Consider the following 13,982-nt stretch of genomic DNA (forward strand, 5'->3'; position numbering starts at 1 on the left):
CCTGACTTCCTTTGGTGATGAACAGCAGTATGGAAGTGTAAGCCGAATAAACCCTTTCCTCCCCAACTTGCTTCTTGGTCATGGTGTTTGTTTGTTCAGGAATAGAAACCCTGACTAAGCATATGACTCATCCTGTAAGTCTTTTGCGACTGACACGATACAGTCTGAATTTTGTCATCATTTTCAGACCAAGAAGCAGATGTTCATTGAGTACCAGTTTATTATTGGCTTCTTTGTTAAATAAGCATTGGCTTAGCTTCCTTGTATTACTAGAAAAGTTCCTTGAACCTTCTCCTGACTTGCCAGAGGCCTCCAAAGGAGTCTTAATGACTTTGTTAAAACTGTTTATTTGTGGGTAATTACCATTGAGGTAAGGTAGCCAAATACTAAGTGGCTTATATATATATGTTTTTGTCTTTTGATTTTTCTTTTGCAACAGTTCTTGTGACTTTTCACCAGGCGACTTGGTTTGGGCTAAGATGGAAGGTTACCCCTGGTGGCCTTGCCTAGTTTATAATCATCCCTTTGATGGAACGTTCATCCGGAAGAAAGGGAAATCTGTCCGTGTTCACGTACAGTTCTTTGACGACAGCCCAACAAGGGGCTGGGTTAGCAAAAGGATGTTAAAGCCATATACAGGTAAGAGATAAATGGGGATGGGGGTGATTCATGATATTGTGGGGTGTGTGTGTGTTTCCTTAGCAAATTGCAGGAATAGCAGTTGTAAAAGTTCTCACATGCTAAAGAGGCAAGATACAGCTGGTTTTAGCTACTTTGTGGAAATTTTATTTTTGTCCTTTGACTTACAGCAGTTAAAGCCCTTTAAGAAAAAGTGGTCTCTTGATTGGGAGTTAGGTAACTGTGCTATGACAGTGAGACATGAGAAGTGTAGAGTTAATAGCTCTATTTTGAAGTATATATGTAGGTAATGTAAGCAGGATAAGTAGCATGAATTAGTGACATTCTCTATAACAGATACATATCTCATAGCCTCCAGAATTGTAACCTATGAATATATTTGAGTTGTGTTTCACATCAGAACACTCGTGCTTTAATGCTTTCTATAAGCCCAGCTTTATTTGCACGGCCACCGGCAGTGCTGCATATTTAGCCTCCTGTTAGCCGGGGGCACCCCTTGTCTCCCCTGTTACTGCAGTGTGTGCACACTGCAATTGCAGGTGTAAGCAAGGCCACGCCCTTTATTCCCAGACAGCCCAGGCTGTTGAACTCCGTGGTATGGAACGTACCAGGGTCAGGTCAGTTTCCCAGAGCTCTCCTTAAGAACCTACCTCTTAGTGAGTGTGCTTGTCCTGCAAAGGGCACATTCACTGGAGAGCATCGTGATGCTGTTTCTACTCTTCACTTAGCGGCGGTTTACCCTTGGTGGATGACACTGCTACTCATACAGAAAGTGGCCTTGTATGGCATCAGACGATAAATGAGTTCTTTGGGATTAATTTTAACATTTTAAAACTGCCTGGGCAAAATAATAGATCAGGAAAATGTTTGTATTATTGTGTATGTATTATTGTGAAATGTTGTGCCTTGGTCTTTAAAATTCTATCCTCTGTTCTTTAAAGTTCCCCTTTGTTGGGCTTAGGGAATAGTTGGGTGGTAGAGCCCTTGCCTAGATGTACACATGCGCAAGACCTTGTTTTTTCCCTTTCAGTGCAGAGTGTGGGGGTGGGGGAGTTGGGGAGAGAGGACAGGACAGGACACACTCCCCATGGTTAGCCCTGGCCAGCCCGTCTTGGATATTGTTATGTTGACTAGGCTAGTTTCAAACTCACAAAAGAGTCACTTGCCTCTGCTTACGGATCCAGTGCTGAGATTAAAGGGTGGGCCCTCTTTTTACTTTTTGAGACTAAATTGTATAGGCTACCTTGAATTCACTTTGTGGCCTAGGCTGGCTTCATCTCTGTCCCATGCTGGCCTTAATACTACAGTGGTCTTTATGCCTCAGCTTCTCAGTGCTGGGGGAATCGGCCTGCGTCACAACATCTGGGTTCCACGGATGTAGTTACCAAATTTTGCTTTGTTGTTTATTTATTTGGTTTACTTGCTTACTTAGCTGGTAGCACTACAGATTGAACTAAGGGCAGGGCCCGTTTTATATTTACAAGACAACAGGTTTTGCTGTCTTGTTTTTGAGTCAGCGTGTTCATGTAGCTCTGGTGAAAGTTGAAACAATGCATGTTTTAATGCATTAGCTGAGAAAAATGGATGGAGGCAAAGGCTGCTTTTGTTCAAATTCTGTCTTGTAGTTACGGGGCCAAGTGTTTCTGGGGAGTGTGAGTGTGGTGTGCTGTGCTGTGCAATAAAGCTAGGGTAGGGACTTTGGGAAAGGTTCAGAGCTGTCTGCCAATTGATAGTGCTTCAGAGAGATGAGAATTTGTACCTTCAGTTTGTCTTAGTCCATAAAAGTAGTTAGTTTCACTGAAATTTAGGTAGTCCTGTTAGTTTAATTATTTATTTAATGTATGAGTGCACTATCTGCATGTACACCTGCTTTCCAGCAGAGGGCATCACAACTCATTATGGGGGCTGGAGAGATGGCTCAGTGGTTTAGAGCACTGACTGCTTTTCCGAAAGTCCTGAGTTCAAATCCCAGAAACCACATGGTGGCTCACAGCCATCTGTAGTGAGATCTGATGGCCTCTTCTGGTGCGTCTGAAGGCAGCTACAGTGTACTTAGATGATGATGATGATAATAATAATAAAAATCTTTTTAAAAAAACCCAACTCATTACGGATGGTTGTGAGCCACCATGAAGTTGCTGAGAATTGAACTCAGGACCTCTGGAAAAGCAGTTAATGCTTTTAACTGCTGAGCCATCTCTCCAGCCCCAAGAAACTAACATTAAGTTTGTGATGCTCTGCTTTTGTTGACTAGAAAGAAGTGTTCTTGCTTACAGTAATGGTGAAAAGCAAGTGGTGGGGCCAGCCCCAGTTACTACATTACATCCACACAAGATAATTCTTAAATGAAAACGAGTTTTATTTTAAAGCAGGGGTCTTTGAAATGTTGCATTTTGGTGTTATTAGGAGGAAAAAACTGAGTGACAGCCCTAGCCTGGTTATTCAGTTGGGACAATTTTAGAAAGAGTTCCTAAACAAACTACACTTGTGTCTGCTCTGAGGTTTTTCATACCTTGACCCAGGGTTCTGACATTAGAAGAAAGACTCAAGTAAGCAGCCTTGGATGACTACACAGTTGATTCAAACAAGTAAAACTGGGGATTCCAATGCCATTGCTACCTTTCCCCCATCAGCTTTTGATCTATGCATATGAAAAATGGGGCATTAAAAAGTATAACTGATTGTAACTTCCTGTTTGTGTTATAAATTGGCCAACTCTTCAGCCACCTGGTTCTTATTTATAAGTATATTTCTAGGTTCAAAGGCAAAGGAAGCCCAAAAGGGAGGTCATTTCTACAGTTCAAAGTCTGAGATACTCAGAGCAATGCAACGTGCAGACGAGGCCTTAAGTAAAGACACGGCTGAGAGGCTGCAGCTGGCAGTGTGTGATGAGCCTTCAGAGCCGGAGGAGGAGGAGGAGGAGACAGAGGTCAGTCACTCCATTCTCTTAGGGGGGAAGGGGGTATGATGTGTATGTGATGAAGTGAGAAATAATAAAAAATATAGTAATTGTATGTGAATGCACCATTTCATTTGTACATGCAGACATCTGCCCTCCCTGGATTTAGCTTATTTAGAATTTCAACAGTCTGTCTGTCTGTCTCTGTGTCTCTCTCTCTCTCTGTTTTGTACTTGAAGCTGGCCTCAAGCTCAGAATCTTCTTGCTTTCTGCTTTTCAAATGGTCTCCCAGTCCAGGGATTGAATTTATGGTCTCAAATGTGTTAGGCAAATGTTCTTCCACTTGGCCCACCCATCCCTTAGGAAAAAGCTGGCTTTGAATTCAACAGTGGGAAATAACTAGCAATTCTCCTGCTTCCCGAGTGAGTGCTGGAGTTAGAGGTGCACGGCAACATACCTGGGGGTTTTTCTGTATAGCCCTGGCTGTCCTGGAACTCACTTTGTAGACCAGGCTGTCCTCGAACTCAGAAATCCGCCTGCCTCTGCCTCCCGAGGGCTGCCCGGCAACATGCCTGGTTTACGAACTGCTGAGGATCAAACCTAGGATCAACTGAGCTTCGTCTCTGCACCATGCTGGCCTAAATACTACAGTGGTCTTTGCCTCAGGTTTTCAAGTGCTGGGGTTATAGGCATGAGTCACAACATCTGGGTTCCATAGATGTAGTTACCAAATTTGATTGATTGATTGGTGGCACCAGAGATTGAACTAAGGGCCCGTTTTATATTTACAAACCCCTTTCTTTGTCTGGCAGGTGCGTGAGGCTTATTTATCTGATAAGAGTGAAGAGGATAATTACAACGGGAGTGAAGAAGAAGAAGCACAGCCCAGTGTTCAGGGGCCTAGGCGAAGCAGCCGGCAAGTCAAGAAGCGACGGGTCATCTCAGACTCGGAGAGTGACGTTGGTGGCTCTGATGTAGAATTCAAGCCAGACACTAGGCAGGAAGGAAGCAGTGATGACGCAAGCAGTGGAGTTGGGGACAGCGATAGTGAGGACCTGGGCACCTTCGGCAAAGGCGCTCCAAAGCGGAAGAGAGCCATGGTTGCTCAGGGTGGACTTAGAAGGAAAAGTCTGAAGAAGGAAACAGGCTCAGCCAAACGAGCAACTCGCATTCTGTCAGAAACCAAGAGTACCTTGAGTGCTTTTTCTGCCCCTCAAAATTCTGAATCCCAGACCCACGTCAGTGGAGGAGGTAACGACAGTAGTGGACCCACTATTTGGTATCACGAAACTTTAGAATGGCTTAAGCCAGAAAAAAGAAGAGATGAGCACAGGAGACGCCCCGATCACCCTGAATTTAATCCCACCACACTGTATGTGCCTGAAGACTTCCTCAATTCTTGTACTCCAGGGATGAGGAAGTGGTGGCAGTTCAAGTCTCAGAACTTTGATCTTGTCATCTTTTATAAGGTGGGGAAGTTTTATGAATTGTATCACATGGATGCTGTTATTGGAGTCAGTGAGCTGGGGCTGATATTCATGAAGGGCAACTGGGCCCATTCTGGTTTTCCAGAGATTGCATTTGGCCGATTCTCGGATTCCTTGGTGCAGAAGGGCTATAAGGTAGCACGGGTGGAACAGACCGAGACTCCAGAAATGATGGAGGCACGATGCCGGAAGATGGCTCACGTGTCCAAGTTTGATAGAGTGGTGAGACGGGAGATTTGCAGGATCATTACTAAGGGCACGCAGACCTACAGTGTGCTGGATGGCGATCCCTCTGAGAACTACAGTAGGTATCTTCTTAGCCTCAAGGAGAAGGAGGAAGAGACTTCTGGTCACACTCGTGTGTATGGTGTTTGCTTTGTGGACACGTCACTGGGCAAGTTTTTCATAGGCCAGTTTTCGGATGACCGCCACTGTTCCAGATTTAGGACTCTAGTGGCACACCATCCTCCAGTACAAATTTTGTTTGAGAAAGGAAATCTCTCAACAGAGACCAAAACTGTCCTAAAGAGTTCACTGTCATCTTGTCTTCAGGAAGGTCTCATACCAGGTTCCCAATTTTGGGATGCCACTAAGACTTTGCGAACACTCCTTGAAGGAGGGTACTTCACTGGAGATGGAGGCAGTAGTACAGTGCTGCCTCTGGTCCTTAAAGGAATGACCTCGGAGTCAGATTCTGTAGGGTTGACCCCAGGCGAGGAGAGTGAATTGGCGCTCTCTGCTCTAGGCGGTATTGTTTTCTACCTCAAAAAATGCCTGATTGATCAGGAGCTTCTGTCAATGGCTAATTTTGAAGAGTATTTCCCTTTGGATTCTGACACAGTCAGCACAGTAAAACCTGGTGCTGTCTTTACTAAAGCCAGTCAGCGAATGGTGCTAGACGCAGTGACGTTAAACAACCTGGAGATTTTCCTGAATGGGACAAATGGCTCTACTGAAGGGACCCTGCTAGAGAGACTGGATACTTGCCATACCCCCTTTGGCAAGCGGCTCTTAAAACAGTGGCTTTGTGCCCCCCTCTGCAGCCCTTCTGCCATCAGTGACCGTTTAGATGCTGTGGAAGATCTGATGGCCGTGCCTGACAAGGTCACTGAAGTTGCAGACCTCTTAAAGAAGCTGCCAGATCTTGAGCGGCTGCTGAGTAAGATTCACAATGTTGGGTCTCCCCTAAAGAGCCAGAACCATCCAGACAGCAGGGCTATAATGTACGAGGAAACGACATACAGCAAAAAGAAGATCATTGATTTTCTCTCTGCTCTAGAAGGATTCAAAGTAATGTGTAAAGTCTCGGGGCTTCTGGAGGAGGTTGCGGGTGGTTTTACGTCTAAAACCCTCAAGCAGGTTGTTACTCTACAGACAAAAAGTCCTAAAGGCCGCTTTCCTGATCTGACTGCAGAACTGAACCGATGGGACACAGCCTTTGACCATGAGAAAGCTCGAAAGACAGGGCTCATTACTCCAAAAGCAGGGTTTGACTCCGATTATGACCAAGCACTTGCTGATATAAGAGAGAATGAACAGAGCCTCCTGGAGTACTTAGACAAACAGCGTAGTCGGATCGGCTGTAAGAGCATAGTCTACTGGGGAATCGGTAGGAACCGTTACCAGTTAGAGATTCCAGAGAATTTTGCTACCCGTAATCTACCTGAAGAATATGAGTTGAAATCTACTAAAAAAGGCTGTAAACGATACTGGACCAAAACAATTGAGAAGAAATTAGCTAATCTTATAAATGCTGAAGAGCGCAGGGACACATCTTTAAAGGACTGCATGCGGCGCCTGTTCTATAACTTCGATAAAAACTACAAGGACTGGCAGGCTGCTGTAGAGTGCATTGCAGTGTTGGGTAAGGCTTTAGTTAACCCTCTGTGTCCCAGCTATCCATCTCTAAACCTAACTATATGGGTGTGTGCATGGATGGTTAAATAACTACAACTTAGATTTCACTATTAATAGCCTTATGACAATTTTTCCTAGTCTTGGAATAGTTTCGAATTTTATCATTGAGGGAAGATTTATTTTCAAGTTTCTTTTTAAAAACATTTACTGGGACTAGGTAATTTCCTGATTTGTTTAAGGATCTGTAGCCCAAGCTGATGTTGAACTCCTGGCAATCCTCCTGCCTCAGATCCCCAAGTGCTAGGATTAGAGGTCTGGGCCACTATTTCCCAGCTTTTACAATTTTATTTTGTCATGCTGGGCATCAGATCTAGACCTTTGTGCATGCAAGGCTGTTTAAACATTTTGGCCACCAAGCCAAAATCTTGAGCCCCAAATGCTTTTATAATTGAAAGGTTTTTCTTTGTTTTAAAAAAGCAGAGGGAAGGAAGAGTAAATTTGGCTTTATTCTTTGTGGTTCTTCCTTTTGTATTTAGTCAAATTTGCATGGAAATAAGACTAGAGCTGAATCCAGGCTTTTTGTGAGCCCTTTGGTTATCATCTGGAGCTCTCTGGGCATCAGCTTTGTTGGTGTGGGGGATTGAGCAGTGTTGGGTGTAAATGCAGTGCTGTAAGCACAGGCTGCACTATCACACGGAGCTCTGTAACAGCATCTCTCATCTAAGCAGTGAGCAGATGCACTGCAGAGGTAGAATCCTCCCTCAGCACGGGCTCCCTAGCTCCTTTTAATGTCCGCCCCCCAGCACTAGCTGTAAAGTCCAGCACACCCTGTGTCCTCCTCCCTCATTTCCACCTCCCACCCTGTGAGAACTGCTTTGAAAGATTACAGTGAAGAAATGGAAAACTTTTATTCTGGCCTAAGCTGGCCTGGAGCTCACACAGATGCCTGCCGTGGCCAAAACAGAAAATGTTGCTTTTACTGAGAAGTACAATACTTTACTTATTTGTGTGTTGGGAGTTTGGGCACGCACCGGGGGATTGAACTTGGGTGGTCACTGGGCTTTGATCTGCTGAATCATCTTGCTGGTCAATTTTTAAAAAGACATAATAGAAGCAGCACAGGTACTATCTAGTGGGTATAAGTTTACCCAGCAAGAAATTAACAAAATGATGAAGTCTTACTCGTATCCTCCTGACAGATGTCTTACTGTGCCTGGCTAACTACAGTCAAGGAGGAGATGGTCCTATGTGTCGCCCAGAAGTTCTGTTACCCGGAGAAGACACACATCCCTTCTTAGAGTTTAAAGGGTCACGACATCCCTGCATTACAAAGACGTTTTTTGGAGACGATTTTATTCCTAACGACATTCTAATAGGCTGCGAGGAAGAAGCAGAAGAACGTGGCAAAGCCTATTGTGTGCTTGTGACTGGACCAAATATGGGGGGCAAATCTACACTCATAAGACAGGTAATTTGTTCTTCATGTTCTATTAAGTAGAAAGCAATTGTAAGATGAAGGGCAAATGCTATATATAATCCAGTCTACTATATAATCTAATCCATTTTCCAGAGAGCAAAGTCACATAAAGGGAACCTCCTCGTATAAAGCTGTTTCGTCAGCCTTGGCTCTTAGCTAATGTTAAAGAAAACTGCTCAATGGTAGAAAACACATGATTATCATGTGCGGGACCCTGGGATTCTCATGAACTTGAAAAGTACATTCACGGTGAATAAAATTACAGAGGTGATATAATGAAAATAATGGTACTGACTCATCTTGATCCTAGGGGAGCCCAGGACATTTTTTTTTTAAATTATAAACGTGAACATATTTAGACTTGTTTGGGCTCCCTGATGTGGTCACTTTAGAGGAAACTAGTCATATCTTTGTAATAATTTGCTAACAAAATTGGCTGTATTGTACGTTATCTTTCAACTTTAAAACAAGCATAGGAGGTTATTGTCTGAGATAAACTTGCTGGATCCAGGTGTTCGTAGTCGTTAGAGCCCAGACGTCTTTGTTAGCTAGGTATGGAATACCAGATTCCTACTTAAAGGTTCTTGAATCAAATGGGTATTGTGTACAGATAGGTTTTTAAATACCAATTCCTTTCCTCCCATCTTCCCAGGCTGGTCTGTTGGCTGTAATGGCCCAGCTGGGTTGTTACGTACCTGCTGAGAAGTGCAGGCTCACACCAGTTGACAGAGTGTTCACTAGGCTTGGTGCCTCAGACAGAATCATGGCAGGTGAGTGGCTTTCCCTCCGCACAATTACAATTCCGTTGGCAAGGATAACCTGCCTTTTGTTTTAAACTGGATGTTATTTAAAAAATCACAAGGTACAATTCTTGCTCGTCATATTCAAACAAGATATAACCTGCTCTTAACTCAGTTGTTTCTTTTTTTTTAGGGGAAAGTACATTTTTTGTTGAGTTGAGCGAAACTGCTAGCATACTTAGGCATGCAACAGCACATTCTTTGGTACTTGTGGATGAATTAGGTAAGACAGATTTTGTTTGAATGCCATTAGGGTGGAAAACCCATGTCCCCAATAGCTACTAAGACTGTTTCCCCCTCTCTGGCTGCCCTGGGATTTCCTGTCTTGTCTGGTAGGCAAGAGCTATACTGCTGAGATGCAGTCTCCAGTCAAGAGCATGCATGCATCTCTGTACCATGCACATGCAGTGCCGGGGGGGGGGGGGCGCGGAGGAGACACTTGGATGTCCTGCCTTTTCCTTTTTTTTTTTTTTTTTCCTCCCTTTTGGTTGTGAGCTCTAGAGCTCACTTTAATGTAGAGTGGGCTGCTATGAACTCCGAGATCCACCTTTCTCTGCCTCAGGCAGTGCCTGGCTGGATTCATTGCTTTTTAACTGCTGAGTATTTACACATTTCTGGTGTGGAGGCATATGGGGGTCAGCAGACAGCTCATGCATTGTATGTCGTATCCAGGCCACCGCTCCTGCTCCCTGCTTATTGCTCACTTCTGACAGGGTCTCACGAAGTAGACAAGGTTGGCCTTGAAACAGAGATAGCTCTTTCCCCATGCACTGGGGCCCTGTTGCAGCATGATGCCTCTGAGTGACTGGAAGATAGCTGTTCCCTCTTCCCATTCTGCATTCTCTCTGTACCTGAATTGTAGGTGTTTATTATTGTCACAAGGTAATGTACAGTAATTCCACTTCCACAGGAAGAGGCACCGCAACTTTTGATGGGACAGCGATAGCCAATGCTGTTGTTAAAGAACTTGCTGAAACCATAAAGTGTCGAACACTGTTTTCTACACACTATCATTCATTAGTAGAAGATTACTCTAAAAGTGTGTGTGTACGCCTAGGACATATGGTATGTGGAATCAACCAGACATTTTTTTCTATTGGCATAAAGTAAACAGTAGAACTGTGATAAAATGAACTCTTCTTTCTTGAAGGCATGCATGGTAGAAAATGAATGTGAGGACCCCAGCCAGGAGACTATTACTTTCCTCTATAAATTCATCAAGGGAGCTTGTCCTAAGAGCTACGGCTTTAATGCAGCACGGCTTGCGAATCTTCCGGAGGAGGTTATTCAGAAGGGACACAAAAAAGCAAGAGAATTTGAGAGGATGAATCAGTCATTACAACTGTTTCGGTAATTATATCATAATCTTCCTATAGCTGATTGTAAAGACTTGGTACAGAGACAAAATGAAATATTTTTTTTTCCTTTTTTTTTTTTTAAAGGGAAGTTTGTCTGGCTACTGAAAAGCCGACTATAAACGGTGAAGCTATCCATAGGTTGCTGGCCTTGATTAACGGATTGTAGACCACATTGGAAGCTGAGTTGACTTTTGAAAAAGGTGGTAAATTCAGACAACATTATGATCTAATAAACTTTATTTTTAAAAAATGACCATTTTTCCATTTTCTTTCTAGGAAATTAAACCCTTTTAATTCTTATCTACCTTCTACATAATGGTTATTGAATACTCCACAATATATTAAGTCTAGATGTTATGGTACATGCATACACTTTCAGGCTGTTTATACCCACTGTCACCAATACACATAAATGGGGGGGGGGCGCTATGAAACTGTATAGAGCTGTATATATACTGGTCTCAGCTTAATGCAGGAAATTGCTGTAATTTCCAGCTGTTTTGTCTTAACTGTTCAAATAAAAACTATGAACAGAGTTCAAATACAGGACTGTTTTGAAGAGACTTTCTAAAGTGTACTTTAAAACATAGTAGTTTTTACCTTTCACAAAACTGAGATACAAGAATACTTTTGTTTTACAGTGCATCCCTTCCTAGGAAGTCTCATTAAAACACTCACTTTTTCTAGGGGTGATTTTTGAATGCTGCACAGGAAAGGGAAGGAGATAATAGTCTTAACTTTTCTTAAAGGATACCAGAAACATTGCTGGATATAACTTAAGGTTAGTGTTTTCTCTTTCATAGAAAGAAGGTACATACTGGGACATGAGTACAGTTACAGCAAGTCTAGGTGTGCTAACAAAACAGGGCACATTCAAGTACAATAAGATTTGCTTGAAATTAAAAACGAACTACATGAGATTAAAGCATTAAAATCATATTCTCAATCTGAATACATGTTAAACAAAAAAATCAATGCAGAAGTGCTAGCTCACATTTTTACCATATTACAAAAAGCAATTGGTACCCATGTCCATAAAGGCAGCAACAAAGCTGCTTGTCTGTGGAAGATGACTACTGCAAATCAGACTGCATTCAATGCTCGTTGTAAAAACACCAGCTTTTTCAGAAGTTGGTATCTGTACAAAGTTGCAGCTTATTTCTTCACTTCTGTCCCTTCAAAAGTCTTTACGCAGTAATGCTAAAATACCGAGCTCTGACATCCTGAGTCAATCTATTGCCACTTCCTTTTTGGTAGCTTGAGCTTCCTAGTGTCAACTGACCTTGTGTGTCCATTTTTTCAGTACAGTCTCTTTCTGTAGCATGGGCAAGTATTTTATCTTCCAAAAGATGTTTTAAGTTATGTTAGAATGGCAGGACTTTTTTCTTTAGGGAAGGAATTCAGTTGTGCTGCAACGTATTAGATTCTATAGGTGGAGCAGAGTCATATAGTGTATCTGTATCGTGTGTAGGCTCACCAGCTAACGTACAAGGATTAGACAGTGTTCCAGCACCACAGTCACAGAAGAACCTAAAGCAAAATCAAAGTCCAAGAATTAGCAAAGTGAAGGGAAGTAACTGGGTACCATAGCAACATGCAGACTGCTACATACCTATCATGTCTAATGAACTCTACATCATGTCCCTGATGGCACTTCTTAATGCAGTTCACACATATGGCATTTCGATCTGTGGTGTTACAAGTATGACATCTAAAAAGCAAAATCTTGTATTATTGAACTTGTCAGGAATTCACAACACTGCATTTTATTATTCTTTATTATTATTATTATTTTTTTGTGGCTGTGAAACGGAAATATATTGTATCTGCTCAGGAAAACTGGGTTGTAAATACAGGCAGCCATGCCTTTAGTCCTGCACTTGAGTTCAAGGCCAGCCTGGTTGTTATAGCAAGTTACAGGACTACCCAGGGAGACCTAAATAGTTCCTACCCTTTCTAAAGGGCTTGGAAAACACACACACACACACACATATATAAACTTGTAAGCAATCAGTTTACATCCCCTCCATCCCCGGTATATAGTCTTTGATTCTAGAGCTCAGTGCAGACAATAGAACCAAAGATGTTAGGCATTAAAGGAATCACTAACTTGCACTTCTCCGTATTCAACTTAGTAACTTAGAAATGTACCTGTAGAAGTCATGCATGGGGTAGCTGGTATAACTTGATATTTTATATAGACATTGTCCTCTACTAACAGCCTTTTCTATGGCATCTTGATTGTTCATTATTTTGTTATCTGTAAAAACAAAACGTTTTCAATAGCTAGCCAAGGATACAATTTTATATATATAAGAATAGAAATAGATTTTCCTTGTATACAACATTCCAATTCCTAGAATAAGATTAAGCCTGACTCCACACTGGTTGTTTAAAGCTGCTTCTAAGTTGTAGAGTGACAGAAGGAATCAACAGTGCTTTGTGGTCATTAAAGAACTTAAAAGAACAACATACCTTTCATTGTCACATTAACACCAGATGCTAAAAACAAGCCTCCAAATCGGTTGTTAAAGATCTGATTGCCTTCGAGTGTCGCGGTTGCATGGTTTGTAATTTCAATACCTAAGGTGAGATTCACAAACAAGCAGATGCGCGTCACTTTGAGGCTCCAAGCTGGGAAAGGGTAAACTGGTGCTAAAGGACAAACTGCTGACAACTACACAGTCAGACAGTACAAGTAAACTAAGGAAGTGCAACAGACGGAAGGAGATTGGAATGAGGGATAAAGCTAAGAATAAAGGGGACAGACACTATATGCTGAAATAGTACAATTCTAAATGGTTACTTGAAGTAATGAAAGTCACCAATTCTTTTTCCCTTTTAATATCTAGAAGTGGTCAGAGGACTCATTTATCTCTCTTTCCATCCAACCACAAACTTACTGTAGAGTTCATGTTCAAACATAAAAGAGTACTTTAAAAAGTTGGCATAGAATAGACTTCAAATAGGTTCTCTCCTAGTAACAAGTAACATACATCTTCTCTTCAAGAGCCTTTATAATTACAGGTTGTAAAACAAGCCACAGATAGAGAAAATACAAACCTGCAGCAAATCCATCAAATATTCTGTTTTTTCTTAAGACTGGATGACTGTTAGTGCTGATGAGGACACCTGCTTGAGCGTTCCTGAAAATATCATTTTCTTCAAGGAGACCTACAATTAAAACAGACACGCTTTAATCGATCTCAGATATGGCTGAACCAGGTTTTCGGGCCTAGGGTGGCCATCCCTTGGTTGTAGGATGCTTTGCCATGCCTAGTGCATGCAGCAAGCTCTGCTAACCCCTCTTAACTTGGCTTCCTTTCTCACTGCAACATAATTTAGCCATTCTTTAGTTCAAAAGGTTTTAGTAATTTGCAGAATTATGACCATTTTCCTTATTCCTGTCTCTTCACCCGATACTCTTTTTTTTTTCTTCTTTTTTTTTTTTTTTTAAAGTTATGT

General features: G+C 42.2%; 2 protein-coding genes across 4 annotated transcripts in view; one reads left to right on the plus strand and one right to left on the minus strand.

Annotated features, from left to right (window-relative positions):
* Msh6 (mutS homolog 6) overlaps window positions 1-10,770 on the plus strand; it is a 17,762-nt gene extending 6,992 nt beyond the window's left edge. Inside the window, exons 2-10 of the mRNA XM_021150052.2 lie at window positions 440-639; window positions 3,396-3,568; window positions 4,351-6,889; window positions 8,082-8,350; window positions 9,012-9,129; window positions 9,293-9,382; window positions 10,070-10,224; window positions 10,310-10,509; window positions 10,602-10,770. Coding sequence (XP_021005711.1) covers window positions 440-639; window positions 3,396-3,568; window positions 4,351-6,889; window positions 8,082-8,350; window positions 9,012-9,129; window positions 9,293-9,382; window positions 10,070-10,224; window positions 10,310-10,509; window positions 10,602-10,683 — 3,826 coding nt within the window. The 3' untranslated portion in view covers window positions 10,684-10,770. The remainder of the gene's footprint in view (window positions 1-439; window positions 640-3,395; window positions 3,569-4,350; window positions 6,890-8,081; window positions 8,351-9,011; window positions 9,130-9,292; window positions 9,383-10,069; window positions 10,225-10,309; window positions 10,510-10,601) is intronic.
* The window catches only part of Fbxo11 (F-box protein 11), an 80,742-nt gene continuing 77,496 nt past the window's right edge, over window positions 10,737-13,982 (minus strand). For all 3 annotated transcript variants that reach the window (XM_021150053.2, XM_021150055.1, XM_029471705.1), the window contains exons 19-23: window positions 13,581-13,691; window positions 12,993-13,100; window positions 12,669-12,777; window positions 12,130-12,228; window positions 10,737-12,047 (exon numbers count right to left, since the gene is read on the minus strand). In XM_021150053.2, coding sequence (XP_021005712.1) covers window positions 11,918-12,047; window positions 12,130-12,228; window positions 12,669-12,777; window positions 12,993-13,100; window positions 13,581-13,691 — 557 coding nt within the window. In that variant the 3' untranslated portion in view covers window positions 10,737-11,917. The remainder of the gene's footprint in view (window positions 12,048-12,129; window positions 12,229-12,668; window positions 12,778-12,992; window positions 13,101-13,580; window positions 13,692-13,982) is intronic.

Source organism: Mus caroli, chromosome 17, assembly GCF_900094665.2.
Source record: "Mus caroli chromosome 17, CAROLI_EIJ_v1.1, whole genome shotgun sequence".
NCBI classification, from domain to species: domain Eukaryota; kingdom Metazoa; phylum Chordata; class Mammalia; order Rodentia; family Muridae; genus Mus; species Mus caroli.